At 29.8% G+C, this 20347-nt stretch overlaps 2 protein-coding genes, 1 long non-coding RNA gene and 1 other non-coding gene across 4 annotated transcripts; 2 read left to right on the top strand and 2 right to left on the bottom strand.

Moving 5' to 3' along the window:
* Nucleotides 1–3024: 3024 nt before the first annotated feature.
* LOC128194338 (uncharacterized) lies at nt 3025–5217 on the top strand. Its single transcript, XR_008245762.1, has 3 exons — nt 3025–3164; nt 3292–3392; nt 4950–5217. It is a non-coding gene; the product is annotated as an uncharacterized LOC128194338 (long non-coding RNA).
* Nucleotides 5218–6959: 1742 nt separating this feature from the next.
* Nucleotides 6960–9693, top strand: LOC108334681 (beta-amylase 3, chloroplastic). Its single transcript, XM_017570587.2, has 4 exons — nt 6960–7553; nt 7777–7987; nt 8316–8426; nt 8611–9693. The coding sequence occupies exons 1-4, from the start codon at nt 7000–7002 to the stop codon at nt 9400–9402; spliced, it is 1668 nt and encodes a 555-aa protein (XP_017426076.1). The 5' UTR covers nt 6960–6999; the 3' UTR covers nt 9403–9693.
* Nucleotides 9694–11277: 1584 nt separating this feature from the next.
* On the bottom strand, nt 11278–13712 carry LOC108335272 (probable serine/threonine-protein kinase PBL19). Its single transcript, XM_017571251.2, has 4 exons — nt 13117–13712; nt 12371–12631; nt 12135–12257; nt 11278–11912 (listed from the first exon to the last, which is right to left on the bottom strand). Exons 1-4 carry the CDS (start codon nt 13444–13446, stop codon nt 11487–11489), a joined length of 1140 nt encoding a protein of 379 aa, XP_017426740.1. The 5' UTR covers nt 13447–13712; the 3' UTR covers nt 11278–11486.
* A 4644-nt stretch (nt 13713–18356) lies between these two features.
* Nucleotides 18357–18429, bottom strand: TRNAE-CUC (transfer RNA glutamic acid (anticodon CUC)). The gene has a single exon. It is a non-coding gene; the product is annotated as a tRNA-Glu (tRNA).
* Between the last annotated feature and the right edge of the window lie 1918 nt (nt 18430–20347).

The following is a 20347-nucleotide window of genomic DNA, read 5'->3' as shown; positions in this document are numbered from 1 at the left end:
CTTGATCATTAAAAAATAATAATAAAAATATCAATAAAAGATTAAAAATAAATAATAATAATAATATCAATTATTAAAAAAAAATAAAAACCCTATCTTAATCTAGTTTCATCATTAAATTTATTTTTATATTTTTCTACACTTTTTACACTAAAAAATAAAATAGACTCGTTACTAATTTTCAATTTATTAAACAAAATATTTTTCATTAGTGGTTAAAAAACAGGCAAATATCTCCCGAAATCCTTCAAAACATTTTACCTAAATAATTCACCACCCACTGTTTGATGAGATTTGCATGCAAACTCTCGTTATCCATGACATTTGACACGCACATATGACTATTGAATATTGATTAGTATTATGCTTAGCTTTGTTAAGAACCATAATTTATGAAAAAAATTGATCAAATGAATAATTATCAAAACCATAATTTTAACTGCCTGTTTATTTATGATGACGTAGATTTAATGAACTATACGACATAAGAAGACGCAACAGAATCTGTGTACAAAAAATATTTCAAAAAGAAAAAACAAAACTTCTTATTAGAATGATAAGATCAATGAATTATATTTAAATACTAACGCTAATTACGTAATTAATGCCATTCATTTATTATTTTCCTTTTTCATGTCCCCTTTTATATATATATAAATGATATAGTGAATATATAAAACATAGAATGAATATATTGAAATTTACGAGGGATTTGGAAATCAAATTGCGGGGTGTAGGGAGCAAAGACCTACGTGTTGCAGAAAATCAAGGCCCAGCCCATTGTATATGATCCCATTTGGTATGGTGTATCTTGAGCATTCCTTCCTGTATCCCATAATTTCAACTTGCATATCATAAATTTAAAATTTGCAAATTTATTTTATGATTTTGGATTTTCAGTAGCAGCTCCCAATGTGTAATATTGAAACATTACGGATTAGAATATTGGACATTAATACTTTTTTATTTCAATCTAGAATATTTTACATTAATACTTTTGTATTTTAAAATGTACAAATTCAAATATAAATTGGTATTATGAATTATACCTTATAAATTATAAAATATATTTTAAATTTCATGATTTATATAATAAAATTTTGTATTTTGAATTGTATATCTCGTGATGCAAAATAAAAAAATATAATGTATTTTTTAATTAGATGATCTCTAATAAAGAAAATACTGGATTGGAGGAATATTCATAGATAAGGATTTATAGGCTTTAACCAAGCCCGTTAAAAGAATTACGAGTTAAAATTAGGGTAGAAAATGAATCTCTCTTCACAAACTTATAAATAGGGTACACGATTATTGTAGAAAAAATAAGAAAAAAATATGGAAAATATAATGCAAATTGGTTATTTGACCACTCCATGTAGGTGGAAGTTGAAATTATAGGGTACAGAAATAAATGAGTCTATTTCTTTCATAACGGGGAAGAGATAAATATTTCTTTTTTGACAAAAAGGAAAAAACAAGACTCTATTGGATAAATATGATCATATAAAGTTTCAGAATTACATGATTTGTATTACAAATGAAATTATAAAAACATATAAAATTAATTGAGTTAAAATGCCTTTTATATTATTAATAATATTTTCTACTAAAACTTTCCATTTAATAATTAAGTTGATCTCAATCTAATGTCACTCCTCAATTTGTTGAGATGGTACAATCTTCCCATCAAACAAACATAATTAATTGATTTTTATTTTGTTAACTTAGAAAATAGAGAGGGCTTGGTGTGAAAAGTTGAACAGTGTTATTTTTGGAATTGAATTGATCAAAATCTGGCAGACGGAAGACTAATGAAAGCAAAGACTTTCGCCAAACCACACATTTATCTTTCCAGAATAGACTTTCAGCCTTTCTTATCTTGTTCAAATAAAATAAGAACCAAGTGAATATTCAAATTATTATATATAAAAAATAATGTTTGAATTATTGTATAAAAGAGATATTTTCATCACTAATTTACAATACAAGCCAGAAAATCCTAAATATATCCAAAACCCCTAATTTATTAAAATTAATATGCTCTCTCTTTAAGTACCATATGGTTAAATAGTTCATTTTTTAAAGTTTAATAGAAATGAGTAAATTAAAATATATTTATTAAAATATATAAGTTATACATAAAGTCATTAGTTCACTCTGAGAAAATAAAGTAGTTTTTAGTTACGCAGCTTTAAATTCAAAGTTTTTTTTGTCCTAATTATTAAAAAGTCGTATCTAAATTTTGCTGTTGTTCTATATTGAACTCGAAAGTTAACCTTGGTTTCTTTTTTCAGATTTAATAAAATGATCGATGTGGTATTGATTGTTTTATTAAATCTTGAATAATTTGGCTGGGTAATTTAAAAAGATTGTTTACTTATCTATATGTATATATAAAGTTTTATTATTAATTTTCATGATTTTTTATATACATTTTTTATATTGTTTACATGAAAATCAAATCGAAGTAAGATGCTTTTGAAATTTTGCGAAGATGGGAAACTAAACTCTTTGGATGTGTATAAAAGTACGAGTTAAAAGGCGTTTTTAGTTTATATATTTAAATTTTAAATTAAAATTTTTTTATGTTTCAAATTTTAAGATATTTTTATCTTTAAATTTAAAAAATAAATAGATATAATTATTTTAAACTAATGACATTATTTTTTTTTAAACTTGTAAAAAAATATTTTAGACCAATATTTAAACTGAAATTTATTAAAATAATGTAAATAATTTAAACATCTTAAACATGTTTAATACATTAAAATAATTTAACATAGTTATATTTGTTTTTAATGTATGTGAATTAAACTATATTAAACCCTAAACATAAACCAAATCCTGAAAATGACAAGGGGAAAGAAGAGACAAATGTAGAAACTGAGAAATTATTAAGGTTTGAAGTGTGCAGGTGCGTGAGAATAATGGAGCAGAATATTTTTGTAATAAAATAATATTATTATATAATGAAATATGTAAATATTGATTCCATTTTCTAATACCACTCTTTCTCTCAGAAATTTTCTCTCTCTTCTTTTCTCCTCCTTCCCTCTAGAAACTCTTCATCTCAGTTCATCTTTTCAATCATCTGACCACACTTAATCACTCTTGGTATCAAGAACTCCAATTTTCACCGATCAACGTCTCATTTAGAACGGGTAAGTCCAAATCTCTGGGGTTCTTGTAGGATTCTGAAACTTTCTGACACATGCAAGCCACATTTCTGATTGCATGTGTTCATCAGCTTCTTCTTCTTATTTCTAATCACTTTTTCTGGTATTTTAGGTTGGTCCGTTACCGCAAATTGGCGAACTGTAGGTTCTTGAGATTTTCTGATATTAGGAGCAAATTTTCGAAGTGGTAGAGTTGTTCGGTCCAGTTAAGAGGTAAGGGAAGCTAGCTAATTTAATTACTTAGTTTTGATGTATGAAATTGTTGTTTGATGATGTTGCATGTATGTGAAATTGAATTGTTTGATGTTCGGTGATTTTGGGTGTGGACTGTTATATGCTATGTTCATGAGGTTTGGAGTTTTTGTATGATTATGGTTTAGTGGCCGAGTGAAATTGGTAAGGTTTGGTGGTGATCATAATTCTACAGTTATTCTGCAAAATTTTGTAGTTTGCTGAAGGTCTTTAATTGACCGTTCGACTTTTCTCTAGTGCTCATTCTTAACTGAGTTCTGCTATTGTGGATTCTCAGTTAATAACCGCTCGGTCTGTCATATACTGTAACTGTTAGTGACCGCTTGATCTTGGTAGTGCTCGGTCAGATGCCAGCACTCGGTCTCGGTAGTGCTCGGCCAGATGCCAGCACTCGGTTTCAGTAGTGCTCGGTGATGCACTAAGAACTCGGTCTCATCATATTACCAAAATTATGTAACTGAAATTGAAACTAAGAGTGTTCGGTCTAAGCTCGTAGTATTCGGTTTAAGCTCTTAGATTTTGATTACAAGCTTTAGTATTTGATTATGTCCAATTTTAGATGTTCTATAGTATTCAATCAATTCTTTGGATTCTGTCTAGTAAATACAGTTCGGTTATAGTCTTTGAATAATGAGAAAATGTTCTGTCTCACAATATTTAGTTCAACTAAAGTGTTTAGCCGGGTTATAACGTTCGGCATAAGCCCTAAGTGTTCGGCCTAAGCCTATAGTGATTAGTCTAAGATAATAGTGTTCGGTATGGTCTACTAATAGTCGCTATTATTCAATCAGTGTTGATATGTCCGAGTCAGTCGTGCTCAATGGTGATGTTATTTTAATGTTCGGTTTGAAGTTATTTTTAGATGTTATGGATGAGGAAATATGTTGTTAAAGAAGTATAGTATTTAAAATGTGATATGAATGAAATAGTATGAATATAAAGAAGTATGATGTGATTTGTATTATATGGATATGATCGAGTGTTCTAAGGAGGAATATCTCAGAAATGGTTATGGAATTGTAAAGTATGAATATGGTTAGACTAAGCTGTCGTTCATCCTGACATTCTAATGGTCACCGATTCTCAAGTAGAGAATGGTGGCGCATGTGGTGAGAATAGCAGGAGGCCTGGTTGCGTATAGCTTGAGGTTCAAGCTATCGGACTAAACTCATGTGTAGACTTGGGTTTCCAGCTACAGTGAGGGATGAAGGGCTAACCTCGTGTGGCGGCTTGGGTTTCCAGCTATGGTAATTCTGATGATTTTCCAGATTACCTTTCCACGAGTGCAAGAACGTCATAGCTACATAATTCATACAGTCCGGACAATCAGAGTAAAAGTGGTCGGTTATAAGATATTTACATGAATTTGGTAGATGTATGATTGTTGATATGTTGGTATGAATTGTATGCTTACATAGTTAATTAAATTACACTAACTTACCCTTATTTTCTTATCTTGTCATGTGGTCTGTTCGGTCGTCCTTGTCCTTGCAATGAACACCCTATGGGTGTGAGCAGAAGGTGCAGAAGTTTCTCTGGAGCAGGCGCTAGTAGGAAAGGATGCTAGAGTAAGACCGTTCGGTCTTGTATTTGATTTTGCACTTAGTATAGGACCGTTCGGTGTAATGCATTGCTTGTAGGACCGTTCGATTGATACACCTCTTGTATGACCGACTGCTTTTATGATTTGTATTAGTTTAGGTTTCTGTAAAGTTTTAATTTATGTTTATTTTAGGATAACTGTAAGTTAGTTTTATTTTCTGTAACTGTTCTATTTTATTGTGAATGTAAGGACCCTTAAATATAGTTTATAGCTATATTTTTGGGATGTTACATAAACAATCTTTAATTTTACATCGAAATTTAAAAATTATAACCATATTTAATCCTAAAATTATGTATTTTCCATGTGAGATAAAATAACACCTATCAAACAAAACAATTGTGATGTATATTTATGATACCAAATAATTTTTCTTATTGGATCAATTAATTTATGTGTTTGAAAAGTATAAGAATGGAAATAACAGTATTATTGCTATCTCTAATTAAATATTTACCATTCATATGTTATTTAAATTTTGATATTTAAGTATGGGGTTTGCTAATGCGCGTACGCCTGTTTTTCAGTTGGTACATTTTAGCAATATGTACCGGGTTTTAGTAGACAAAAATACCCTTATATATCATGGATTCTAAGTTTTAAGGTTAAGGGTATTTTAATAATTTTCATTCTCAAAATTAAAAAAAAAAAACTCAAACCCTTACTCACCTCTCTCGTTCCTCTCAACCCTTTCTCTTTCATCTCTCTCACTCCAACTTTTTCTCTATCATCCCTACTGTAACCCCAATTGAAAAAATCAGAAACACTTACCGTTAAACAATCTTACAAAAAATGATTTTATAATGAGTTTTCATTTTATAATTTTTGTCTTATCTAATTTTATCCAATTTTCACAAGCATACAGGAATTGATAATTGACTTGGAAAAAATCAGAAATACTCGTTGTTAAACACTTTCTTACAAAAAATGATTTTATAATGAGTTTTCATTTTATAATTTTTGTCTTATCTAATTTTATCCAATTTTCACAAGCATAATGACATCAAAGGAATTGGTAATTGGCTTGGAAAAAATAAGAAACACTCGTTGTTAAACAATTTCTTACAAAAAATGATTTTATAATGAGTTTTCATTTTATAATTTTTGTCGTATATAATTTTATCTAATTTTCACAAGCATAATGACATCCGAAGGAATTGGTAATTGGCCTAGAAGGTTTTTTTTACAGATGATGATTCAACATATGTAGATGATGAAATTAGAGAGGTTAGTGAAGATGGTGAAATTGAAGAGATCTTGAATGAAATTTGTCTGACTCTTTAATATATATATATATATATATATATATATCAATCTATGTCAATTGCAAATAAAGTAGTATTCGATTTTAATACTTCATTAACATATTTCAAACAACTTATTAAGTTATATAATCTAACTTTTACTGTCAATTTAACAACTTGTATAATTCCAAACAATTAAGTTCTTAGAAGTTAGAAATAACAAGCTTAATTATTATTATTATTATTTTATATAGTTTGAAGTTGGTTTATGTACTCTGAATAACGCATTGTGTTATATTGTATATATGTTTGCATGAGACTTATTTTTGTTTTAAAAGTGAGGAAATTTGAGGTGAAGATTTTACCTCATTTATATACACGAGATATGGTTATTACTTTCCTTATCTAATTATTATTTTTTTTTTCATAACATTTGTTTTACTTCTACAACGCAAATCTACTACAGGTAGATGCACGTTTAAATCTTTCCCAATTTGGTTGGATAAGAATGGTAGAGGTGGGAACACGTAAGCACGTGCCATACACAGCCAAGTAAGTGTTGATTTTTTGCACTTTTCCACTTTTCGATATGGGACCTACCAATGCTGTCAATTTCGATTCACCAGAGGGTCGTTTTCTTTGATACATAAATAAACCACCTTAACACTGCAACCAATCCTATATTGTTTTCTCCCTTTCTAACAAACACAGACACACAAAAATGGCTCTAACGCTTCGTTCTTCGGTTTCCCTCGTCAACCAGAAAGAAACCAGACTCCCAAAACCCAAAGAAGACGTTTCCACAAAAGTTTCTTACCTCGGAAAAACAAAAGTAAACCGATCTTTCCGTCTCCGAACCAAGAGTTCCATGCAACAAACACATGTCACAGGAGACAACAACAGCAACAACTTCAACGCCCAAGTGACGATGAAAAACGAGAAAAGAGAGAAGCTTCACGCGCCGTTGGTTGGTCATAGTCATAATGATGCGATGAGAGTGCCGGTGTTTGTGATGCTGCCATTGGACACTGTAACAATGGGGGGGACTTTGAATAAGCCGAGAGCGATGAATGCTAGTTTGATGGCTTTGAAGAGTGCAGGAGTTGAAGGAGTGATGGTGGATGCTTGGTGGGGTTTGGTGGAAAGAGAAGAACCCTTGAAGTATAACTGGGAAGGATATGCTGAACTTGTGCAAATGGTTCAAAGGCATGGCTTGAAGCTTCAGGTTGTCATGTCTTTCCATCAATGTGGTGGAAATGTCGGAGACTCCTGCAGGTATATCACACACTACTCATTTTAACCTATTTCAATGTGTTTGTACTGCTCCTGTGTTTAGATTTGTTGATAACAGAGATTTGGGTAATAAATTGTTGTGAGATTGATTTTTGTTCATCGTGAAATTTGTTGTATACAACATAAAAGTTATTAACATTGTTTTGTACTTCTTATAATGAAAGGGCAAATAAAAAAAGGATTGATTTTGATTCTAATTTTGTAGCATTCCTCTGCCTCCGTGGGTGCTGGAAGAAATCAGCAAGAACCCTGAACTGGTTTACACAGACAGATCAGGGAGGAGGAATCCTGAATACATATCCTTGGGCTGTGATTCAATGCCTGTTCTTCGGGGAAGGACACCCATTCAAGTGTACTCTGATTACATGAGGAGCTTCCGTGACAGATTCAGAGACTATTTGGGCAGTGTTATCATTGTAAGCACCACACCCATTTTTGCTTCAATTTGGGGGTTAATTTGTGGTCAGAGTATGAAAGAAAAATGGCTAAAACTTTGGGATAACAGTAAGCTTTTTAACTGCATTGAATACATCAACAACCACACATAGACGATGAGTGAGTAGTAATATTAAATCATGTAACTAGAATTAGTTCTTTACTCACCCTTAAATTTTCAACCGTGTTCATAAATTTAGAAGACTAGTTTGAAGGGGAATGGAGGGAAAGCACTTATAAATTGATGATAAACTAGGAACTGAGGAATTTGTTTCAGATATGAAGTACTGAGACTAAATTCATTTGCAGGAAATTCAAGTGGGGATGGGTCCTTGTGGGGAGCTAAGATATCCATCTTATCCTGAAAGCAATGGAACTTGGAGGTTTCCTGGCATTGGAGAATTCCAGTGCTACGACAAGGTATGGATAAATGAAATGCATAAGATTTTGCTTCAATGAAGCTGAAGAAGCATGTCAATGTTACATAACAATTAGACTCCTAAATCTCTGGCTTTGTGATAATAATGGCATCTCAAATGTGACAAATTACAAAATATCCTCCTTTTCTCGTTGGCTTTACTAAAATGACTTGTTTGTCATGCAGTATATGAGAGCTTCATTGGAAGCATCAGCTGAGGCCATTGGGAAGAAAGATTGGGGAAGAAGTGGACCCCATGACTCGGGCCAGTACAACAATTTTCCTGAGGAAACTGGATTTTTTCGCAGGGAAGGAACATGGAACTCAGAATACGGACAATTCTTCCTTGATTGGTACTCCACCAAACTTGTTGAACACGGTGAGAGAATCCTTGCATCAGCCAAAGGCATATTCAACTCGCGTGGGGTGAAATTATCTGCCAAAGTTGCTGGAATTCATTGGCACTACAAGGCAAGGTCACATGCAGCAGAACTAACAGCAGGCTACTACAACACTCGGTTTCATGATGGGTACCTACCAATAGCAGAAATGCTGGCAAAGCATGGTGCAGTGTTTAACTTCACCTGCATGGAAATGAGGGACAAAGAGCAACCTGAGCATGCTAGTAGCTCCCCAGAGGGCTTGGTTCATCAAGTGAAGATGGCAACCAGAAGAGCAGGAGCAGAACTTGCTGGGGAGAATGCTCTTGAGAGATACGATGCAGCTGCATTTTCTCAAGTTTTGGCAACAAGTGACTCTGGTTCTGGATTGTCTGCATTTACTTTTCTCAGAATGAATAAGAAGTTGTTCGAGGGAGACAATTGGAGGCAATTTGTGGAGTTTGTGAAAAGCATGTCAGAGGGTGGTAGGAGACAAAGCCTTCCACTTTCTGATACCTGCGGCACTCATCTTTACGTTGGACACATCACAGGATTTAAGAAGCAGCAAGAGCAGGCTCAGGATGTTGCTCTCGTGTGAACACATGTATACTATGTAGTTAAATTCAAAGCATCATAGTTTTTTATACAAGTGAAAAGGATGTAGAATTATGATTGCTATACGCAAGGAAAATGGCATATATTATAGCCAAATTCCTTAGATTGTTAGTGAAATATTGTTTCATTTCACTTCAAAATCCAGTGAATGTTGTGCTGATAATTCCAACAAACCCATCTTATGTAGTTCGCTTGAAGTCGTTTGTTCCACTCTTGTAATATGTTCAAACTTTTCAATAAGAGAAAGGAAAGATTTTTCCTTCTCGTTTGATTATTCCGGTGGCATTTCAGCATTCAGTTCCTAGCGTCTAATCTTTAAGCAAGAACAGAAGAATAATATACTTGCTGGGTAAAGGAAAAAACGAACAATAAATATTAGCAGAAAAAATAATAAGTTTAAAAGAGAAACACTACTTAGTTGGGCAAATGTTTTTGCATCAAGATAAATCTCTTCTACACTTTCTTGTTACAGTGAACTAATCATGATGAAACTAAAATAGTTCTTTTAATAAGATTTTGTTCTGAATAGTATTTATGTTCAATTAGGAAAAATAAATGTTATAATATTTATTATACATTAATATGGGTTGATAATTTTTTTTTACAAAGTATCGGATTGTAGAAGACTAACCTTTTCAAACAAAAGCAACCATATCTCAAATCATTAATAGAAAATAACATATATAGGGTTATAACCCTCATGCAAGGAGAGATTAAGATCATTGCAAAATATATAATAATAATAATTATTATTATTATAATAATAATATTAATGTTTCTTTTCTTCCTTATGAAATAAATATTAAAAAATAAATAAAAATTATAGGGAAATATAAAACTATATTAAAATTAATTATCTTTTAATATATGTGTTTTTATAATCTTTGTATTTTTATGTAATGCTATCAACAATAAATAAATAAATATTATTTTTAATTTTATAAATTAATTATTTTATAATTAATCTTTTCAAATTTTAGTTTATACTTATATGTATTTTTGTGATTTTTATTTAACTATATGAATATTTATTTTTAAATGTACAATTAAAAAAATCAAGATTAACTTCCAAATTACTATTTTGAACCGTGTATTGCAGTATTTTTTTTAAGTTCAAATTATACAACCTATAAAGAACTTTAAACAGAAGAAAATGATGCTTTTAATGTTGACAATAAGTTTGAGTTGGACAAAGAAACTCCCCCATTTATTAAGGCTTTGAACTTTATATCAAATCCTCCAAATTTCTTTGTCACTCGTACTTTTGTAAAGAAAAATGGTAGATACCGTGTCAGGAGTATTCTGACAATTATTATTCTTTAATTACAATTAGATATTTATTTTGACAAAATCATTGAGTAGAATGAAATTGTGACATTAACTAAATTAAAAGTCAACTCATTAAATAAGTAAGCAACGTACATTATATCATCATTTATATTATATTTATTAATTTGGGCTCAATGGTTATGTTCTTTTAATTATTGTAAATGTATGCTATTTAAGAATGAAGGAAAACAAATTTAAAAATAAAATATTTAGTAACTAATATCATTTTAAACTTAAAAAGTAGATAAAGACGATTTTTCTCTGTTAGATTAAATAAATCATGGGTTATATTGAATAATCGCGTAATGATTGAGTTATTTTTGTTTTTTCTTCTATGAAATGAAACCTTATTTGTATACTATATTGGATTAAATCGCACTAACTAGACATTTGAGAATTTTGGAAATTGTTTCAAACTTTTCCGACAATAATTTCATTGACACGACACATTACCGATCAATCTGTTGGATTCCTAATATGGGACTTGGGACTTAGACTCACATTTACGGGAGAAGAAGAAACACAGACGTAAGAAACTCGAAAATATACAATCTAAATGAGGAGGATGGAAATATACAATTAGTGACAGATATTTTCAATGGTACATTTCAGGCAAAACAAAATGACTTAAGAGACTTTAACCTGTTGAATCTCTTGTATCTCGAAGAGATTTTAAGGACAGATTCGCTGACACAAAAGATCCTACTGCAGTTTTATAGAAACTAAAAAAATAATCATTTATTTAGCAGTTGAGACCAATCTGGATGGTGTGGATATAGGAGTGTTATTAGGTGAAGTGTTTTGGGTTTGTGAATCCTGCAATGCTTGGTTCAAGGTTTCCACTATCTGACTCATGGAGGGTCTGTCTTCAGGATTCTTCTTCAAGCAGCAATCTGCCAAGTTGGCTACTTTCCGAGCTGCAGCAAGAGAGTATTGGTTATTGAGACGTCGGTCGATGATGGTGCTGAACCTGCTACTGTTGGCAGGGTAATGTTTAACCCATTCTACAAGCTTTTGTTCTCCTATTGGACGGTTTCTATTCAATGCACGTCTCCCTGTGAGGATCTCATAAAGCACCACACCAAAACTCCAAATATCACTCTGAACTTTCAGATGACCCGTCTGAACGTACTCTGGGGCAGCATATCCCTGTGTCCCCACTACCTGATAAGTTTTCAGAATCATCAGTCTGGTTTTTATTCAGTGCTGCTTAATTGCCAACACCAGAATCTGTTATAGTTACTGATATTTGCATATATGATAAGTAATTATGATTACATTTTCATTGCAAATGATGGATGGGTTTGGAAAGTCTCATAGTTCAGATTTATTTTTGGAAGTAATCATGATTGAATACCAATGAAAAACTATAGGAGTTCAACTTACCGCAGTAGATACATGAGTCTTGTCACCTGTTGGACCCTCTCTTGCAAGACCAAAATCTGAAAGTTTGGGATGAAATTGCTTGTCCAGCAACACGTTTGAAGATTTGAAATCGCGGTAGATCACCTTCCAATACAAAACATTAAAACAAGACAAGATTATTATAATCAATTAGAACACCTACGATGTTCAATTCAGACAAGATTACAAATGTGAAACATGTCTCAACTACAATGTACCTGAATCTCCAATCCGTTGTGGAGATAATACAATCCTTGAGCAGCACCGAGCATGATCTGCAATCTTGTTGGCCAAGGCAAAGGAGGTAAAGAAACACTGAAAAGATGATCTTCCAGACTCCTGTTAGACATGAACTCATATACCAACAACCGTTGGATTCCTCTTTTACTGTCTATTGAGCAGTATCCCAGAAGCTTAACCAAATTAGGGTGGTTAGCAACGCTCAGAAATTGAACTTCTGCAAGCCATTCTTTGTGTCCCTTTACAGAATACAATATAAAAAATAACACAAACATGAGAAACCAAACCAAGTATATCTTTAAAGTAGTACTCAAGTGTTGACACAATTCAGAGACAGCATAACACATTTGACTGACACTCTGCAAACTCGTTTTCCATTGAAAGCAGTTCCTAACAGCCATGAAAAGAAGTTTTTCCTCACATCAAAATCAACTCATCCATGATTAATAGAAGTTTTCTCATTTAGGTTTTTCAGAATCTGAATTTGCCTTTCACATAAATGATTTTCGTAAAAGAACCACCTACACCGATTAAAATCGTTGTATCTTGTATACATTGTATCACGCTTGCAATAGTCCATTATCTTTCAACAATTCTAATATAAACAAAAAGAAGGGACATAGAATCACCGGAGCAGATAACAGTCATAAAAACCACATATTTTTTAGATTGAGAATTGAAAAACAAAGGTACTGAAGAAGGGTGTGTTTGGGTATATATATACCTGTAAGCCATGCGCGTTAAGTTTTTTTATTGCGACTACAATTGGAGAAGCTCCATCTTTAGGACTGATGGTTCCTCTATATACTTTTCCAAAACCACCTTCTCCAATCTTCAGCATGCTATTGAAACCATTTGTTGCATCTATAAGCTCTTTTAAACTGAAAATTCTGTAACTCTGTTCCTTCTCTCTGTACAATTCTTTTATGCTCCTCGGCGATGGTACCGAGCTTGGGGACTTCGGTGCTCCATTCACAACCTGGCTTTTCTTCTTCCGTCCCTTTGGGAGTTCTGGGTGGGATTTTGATTTCTTTTTGAAGAACAAACAGTTCATTTTCTAATCATCCAAGTTACTAAAATTCTCAGCAGAACAGAGTATAGAAAGACAGAGGGTTCGTTCAAGAGAAAATGAAAACAGATGAAGCAAATTATGTTTGAAAAATGCGAAAACGAATGAAATGGAGAAAGAGAAAAAATTGAAACGGGTTTGTTCCGTGTAGCAGAGGAAATTGAACAATAAGAAGAAGGGAATTGAGAGGAAAACCGCGTGAAAATCCGCGTCTGATACACAGAAACATAACATTAACAGTTAAAAGGTTATGTTTGATTTGATGGTTATGTTATGGGACATCTATAGTCCGATTCAGGGTCAAAGTAAAACAAAGTTGATTGCAATTTTATTTGGAGTATATTTTCAGTCAAAGATTGTTTAAAATTTACATTTTGAAGAGTGATGAAAAGATAAAAAGAAAAAAAAAACTTCTGTTAAAGATGAATTATTAAATTTGTAGTAAAGATAAACAAATTATACACCAACAAAGTTAAACCTCTTAAAACAAAAAAAAAAAAAAAACTTTTAGATTTGGTGCTGATAAGGATGTGTGAATGAATGAATGAAACATTAGAGATTTTATTAGCCAAAAGGTAGTTGTTCCTTTATTTTAAGGAATCTGTGTAGAAAACCAACAATATGAAACAAAAAGCATGGTAAAGCTAAAGCTACATCAGTGAACTTTGAGTGAAAGATAGGAAAAGAGAAAATGAGTTTCATTGATATGAATTTAAAAAGAAGTGAAAAAAGTAATGATAATGATAAAGATAGGAGTGGAGACTTAGAAGGTGAAGTGGGTACACGTTTATATAATAATAATAATTATTATTATTTTATGAGAAGAGTTGAATTGACTGTACTAAGACTTTCAAAGTTGGAAGAGACTGTGGCGTCTTCAACAACCAGCGAACTTATAAACAATAAAAATCAGTATATCATTATGAACAACGTTGGAGCTTCCAAGTTCAAACATGGGGTTCCACATTCTTCATTCTTACTTATTTCTTGCTCTCTTCCTTTCTTTCAAATTTTACTATTTTTTACTTTATTTGCTAACACTTTTCTTGCTTTTTCATTCATTTTATTTTCAACCTTCCATTAACTATCTGAACTTCATAATTAAATACTTTTATCTTTTTATCAAGTAGATGTTAAATCGTTAACAGGGTTCTCTGATGATAATAATGTTATTTTATTAAGGTTTAATATTTTTTTTTATTTTCATCAATTTTATTTAAAGTGATTTTTAATTTTTTTATATTTAAAGTAATTCTAATTTTTATAATTGTTATTTAATTTGATTTTTTTACGGCAATGTCTATTAATCATTCACATCAAAAATTCACAAAAAATGTCTATTAATCATTCACATAAAAAATTAACAAAAAAATAATAGGTCATCGTTCATAACTCACGTAAATATGATATTATTAAGGGTTAAATATTCTTTTAGTTGTTCAACTATTAAGCGATTTTATTTTTCGTTCCTCTTTTAAACTTTGGTACACTTTGATCCTTGTTAGCAAGGAAAACTATAAATTTTCGTCCTCCAAAACCAACGCTGTTAAAATTAGGCTAAGTTGGCTAACGGTGTGCCACATCATTTTTTCTTTTTTAATGCTAAGTCAATATTTCCTTGCTTATCTCCCTCTCTCTCCCTTCATCTTCTTCCTTGCATTTGACGTCGAACTTCTTCCACTCTTCTTGTTCACTAAACCTCTTGTCGACGTCGCAGCCGCACAACTCCCTCCTTGTCCACCACCACAAATTATGATATAGCCATAGCAGAAAAGAAAGGAGACGGAGGGAGAGAAGCAGGAAAGATTGACTTAATGTCAAAAAAAGAAAAAATAATATGGCATACTGTTAGTCAATTCAGCCTAATTTTAATGGCATTTGTTTTGGAGAACGAAAAATTTAAAATGGGAAGAAAAATAAAATTGATTAATAGTTGAGGAATTAAAAGCATATTTAACCTTATTGTTAAAGATTTAAATATTATTAAAAAGAAAATAAATTAAAGAAAAATTATAAAAATTGAAACTAGAAAAAAGTGGAGGATAAAGTGACATTTTATTAAAGATATAAAATCTCATAACATTTTAACTACAAATTCTTTTAAGTGATAACTTTTAGACACTATTTTGTGTGGTAGTAGTTTTTGTACCGTGTACTTTATGGGCCCAAAATAATTTTATGTTATTTATTATATTTTTTAAATGATAGAATAATTTTCAAATAATTAAATACGAGAAATTCAAATTAAATATTTGTATTACTTTTGGATAAAACTAATGTTGCAAAATAATATATATTTTAATGAACTTCTAAAAATATTTTCATAATTTATACTTTTATAGTAATTCATTTTCACATGATAACTAACTAATCATTCATTAAATCCAATTTTTATGACATAAATAAAATCTTTAAAAAAATTTAATTTGTATATTTAAAGTACTACATTATAATATTTTATTCACAGACTTTTAACACGTCTTTTAATCTAATATGTTTACTTAACTATTTGAAATATGTTGACTGTATGACAAAAAACTTTCTTGATAAAATATAATTCAAGTTATCATAATCAACATTAATGATTATTATTTTATTTATTATTTAAAATATTTTAATTATTTATATATTTATCATTTTGCCTTATTATATAGGATTTTATAAATATATTAGTATTTTGGTGTGAAATGCATGTCAACCAAATAAATATGAAAACATAGGTTAGGTAGAACTTTTAATATGAATATAATTAAGCAAATCAAGGTCTTAAAATACTAAACTCATTTGTGATAATAAATATCAATAATTTAAACAAATTGTTTTATATTGAATAGAGGTATTACATTAACTTTTTAATCAAGTGTGAAATATTTTTATCAAGTATGTGTATTGACATCACGTTGTTAATAAATAGACATCCAATTTATATAAACGTAAAACTTATATGATTTTGAATTTTAGATGATAAAATTTATGAAAAAAAAAACTGAAAGCTTAACAGTAAAAATTAAAAAAATGCAAAAAATAAAACAATTATAAAATAAATAATTTATAATTCTGTATATTTTAGACTAAAAATTACCTCATATTAACCACTGCCCCGTAATAATATTAATTATGTATATGGAATTAAAAGAAAGATCAAATATTTATACTTTAAAATTCATATAATAAAGTTGAAGTAATTGAAAGTTGAAAATAAAATTCACACAAATGTAAAAAGTTAGAGTGAAGTATTAAAATTATGTTTAGATATTATTGAAATAATTACTGTAAAATTATATTTATTGTCCCGCAACTAATATTGTTTAAAGATGTGCAATATTCTTGACTGTACCGTGACTTAGTCTTGGAGTTGACATGTTTGAAAATTAAGAACATGTTCAAACTATAACATTCACCATTTTTTTATAATAAATTATTTCCTATTCAAATAGTCTATTTATATAAGAAAATTTGATATTAATAAGCATCAAAGTTCATTCATAATAAAAAAAATTATCAGGAAAACAAAATTATTAATAATAAATATTTTTTTCTTATCAAAGTTCCTTATTTTTTTTCCTCAATGTCCACTGTTGTACGTGTCATTACTGTTATTGTTGTTTCTTTTTTCTTCTTCTTCTCTTTTATATCAATTTAATTTATAATAAATATTTAATTAAATTTAGCGAGAAATTAACCCTGATTATATCAACACATTTAACAATGAGATTATTAACAAATTTACAATTATAGATTTATTGACTAATTTTCAAAAGATAATTATTAATAGATCTAGTAATGAATTTCAAAAAATTTAAGTATCGACAAATAAAAAAAATAATTACCAATAGATTATCAACGAATTTTCTCATGACCAGGTTGAAAATAAAATGAAAACTCTGAAATTTGTTTTATTGACAAAAGATTATAAACAAAAATTTCTATCACTAATAAAAATTATAAATTACAGACAAATTAATATTTCCGTTAGTAATTAGAATCTTAAAATTTATTAATAAATTTGATTTCATTAACCATTTTTTTAAATTAAATTTTGATACTAATATAATATTTTCTAACAGTGATTATTAACTAATATGGAAAGTTCTATTAACTAGTGACAAATACATATCTCGATTAATAAGAATGATAAAATTATCTTTAACAATAAGAATCACATGCTAGTATTTTGTTTATTTTTTTTAAACTTTAATCCAGATTAAATAAGAAAAACGTATAATATTGTATTTCATTACATCCCCATATATATATATACATATATTTATATATATATATATATATATATATATAATACAAATCATATAAAAAAATCAATGTAATAATCATTTAAATTGAAAAAAAAAAATGATGATTTGGTAGTACAAATTCCTGAAGCAAATCAAAGGCAAATATAGCCTCTTCAAGCATTTTCATTGGAAGAAAACAACTCAGCAAGAGACAAGAGCTACTTACTAGACACCATAGCTTTTCAGACTTCTATAGGGTGTCTTACAAATCACATGTTTTTTTTTTTCTTTTTTTCGGATGCTTATAGGTAGAAGATGGCATACATTGTGCCCTTTTTTCAAAAGAGCAATAACAAATTATGAAATAACAACTTAAAAATAGGAAATTAGTCCAAGGTACTGACGAAGATAGTCATTTCTCGGTACTCTCATAATATTTAGTGGTTTGATGATATTTCTTAATACTAATATTTATTTAGAAATAAAAAAAACGAAATTTATTTTGTAACGAAATATTAAACAAAAAATAAATATTATATTGTAGTTAATTTTATCAAATGATAAATAACATAAACTTCTAAATTTATAAATCTGACCTATTTTAATTTTACTAAGAAACAAAAGTGATTTTGAATTAAATACTCAAAAGAGGAAAACAATTTATTCCGTTGCCGGGACTTGAACCCAGGTCTCTCGGGTGAGAGCCGAGTATCCTAACCAACTAGACTACAACGGATTTTTGATATTATGTATGGATTTTATTTGATAAAATTAATTTTGTTTCGGAAAAAGTTAAAAAAAAGGTATAAATTAGGGATTGTGTGAGATCACCATCACAAATTTTTCAGGAAAAAAATTATTTTATTGAGTAAAGTTATATAAAACCTTTTAATTTCAATTTTTTTTTTCACAAATAGAATTAGAAATGAGAGAGGGAGTTACGCAAGTTAAAAACAAGTAAATTAGACTAACTTTTCTTTTTGGTGAGACAACTGTTTTGTATTTATCATAAGTGTTAACCTATATAATTAAATAAAAAAAACAAATTAAATATTCAAATAATATACTAGTCTTAAAAAAAATCAAAGTATCAACTATATATTAAATAATATGACAAAATAAATTATAAATTTTTTTGTTGAGGGATTACAAACTAATTACATAAACTCATCTAACTCAGAGTTAAGTAAGCTTAGGTTCAATTTGTCTATATTAAAAAAAATCAATTCAACTTCGGTCAAATTTATACTAAATCTGATTAACTCATAAGCTTAAATCTATTTAGACACCTTTAAATGAAATACTAAATTATTATTAATATTACTAATAACAAAAATAATGTATGTGTTAACATGAAATTTTGAAATAAAATACTACTTTTTAGACTAATGTACGGTTCCTGTGATGAAAATAATACGAAATAAAAGCCTAAAGTACAGCTTCCACATGTTCACCACCCCACCCTTTTTCGTTAAAAACTGTTTCAAAAGTTACAGCTAAAAGTAAAACAAGAATGACAGATATCCAAGACTTATGAAATTCCTCGGATATGCAAAAACTCTGCTTTCACGGACTTTATACTATTTTACTTGTTTTTTCTTCTTCTCTCTAATCTCCTTTTCTCTCACGCAAGTTTTTGTGCCCTTTTTTATAACTATTAAAAAATATAAATTAATGACTAAACAAACTTGAAGATTTGGTAAAAAAGTTGTTAATTATCCAAGTCCATTGTTATTGTTACAACAAACTACGAAAATAAGAATCTGTCCATGAAGCGCACGGATGGGGTTCCTGCATCTAAAACCATCCATCGTTATGGTCAACAAAATTCTGTAAATATGAAACAAACTTGCTCCACTTAAAGCTACAGTTGAATTCCATGTGATAGTCGTTAATCACAACAACAAAAATATAAATAATTAATAAACTTGAAGATTTGGTCAGACTTGACCTGCGTTTTTCATTTTTGAAATTCTTGGTTGTGATCATAAAAAATTTTAAATAAAAAAATTGAGTGATTTCTAACTGACAGCCGTTAACCATGTAAACAAGAGTAGTAACTAAGTTAAAGTATGACCATTTTCATCAATTTTCGCTAGGTCATGTACCTCTTAAACTACTAAAAATGTTACTAGTAGAAACTAAATTTGGTGAATTTTCTAAGCCGAAAAAAACTTAACCCTTTTTCACTCACATACCATGCCCCAATTATCCCAAATCCATGATCCAGCCAAGGTCTTCCAGATTCATGCTATGCTTGATACTAGCTAGAAATGCTTTTAGAAGTTATCTTCAAAAAATAAAACCTTTTCCATACAGTACATTAATAAAAGTCGTTCAAACTTTTCACCTAAACATTCTCATAATCTAAATTTTACAACTAATCCTTGAACTTGAGACTAATTGAAGTAAAAATTGACAGTAATAAACCATGGTTGTGCATGTTGGACTGGAAGCTAAGGGGTAGCATGAAGCATCGTTGACAGAGTGGGTGGGGATGGTGAGTACCCAGGTTTTGGATGGATTCAGTAAAATAAAGTAAAAAAAAAAAGTTAAAATGTGCTGTCTGTTCAGCTAATATCCTTTGGTTTGGTCCAACTAACTGACATGTCAGTCTTTTATTTCACCCATACATAGAGTTTTGAATTATGCAT

The sequence above is a fragment of the Vigna angularis genome, chromosome 10 (assembly GCF_016808095.1).
Source record: "Vigna angularis cultivar LongXiaoDou No.4 chromosome 10, ASM1680809v1, whole genome shotgun sequence".
Classification (NCBI taxonomy): Eukaryota; Viridiplantae; Streptophyta; class Magnoliopsida; order Fabales; family Fabaceae; genus Vigna; species Vigna angularis.
This window is presented reverse-complemented; position numbering and strand designations above follow the sequence as displayed.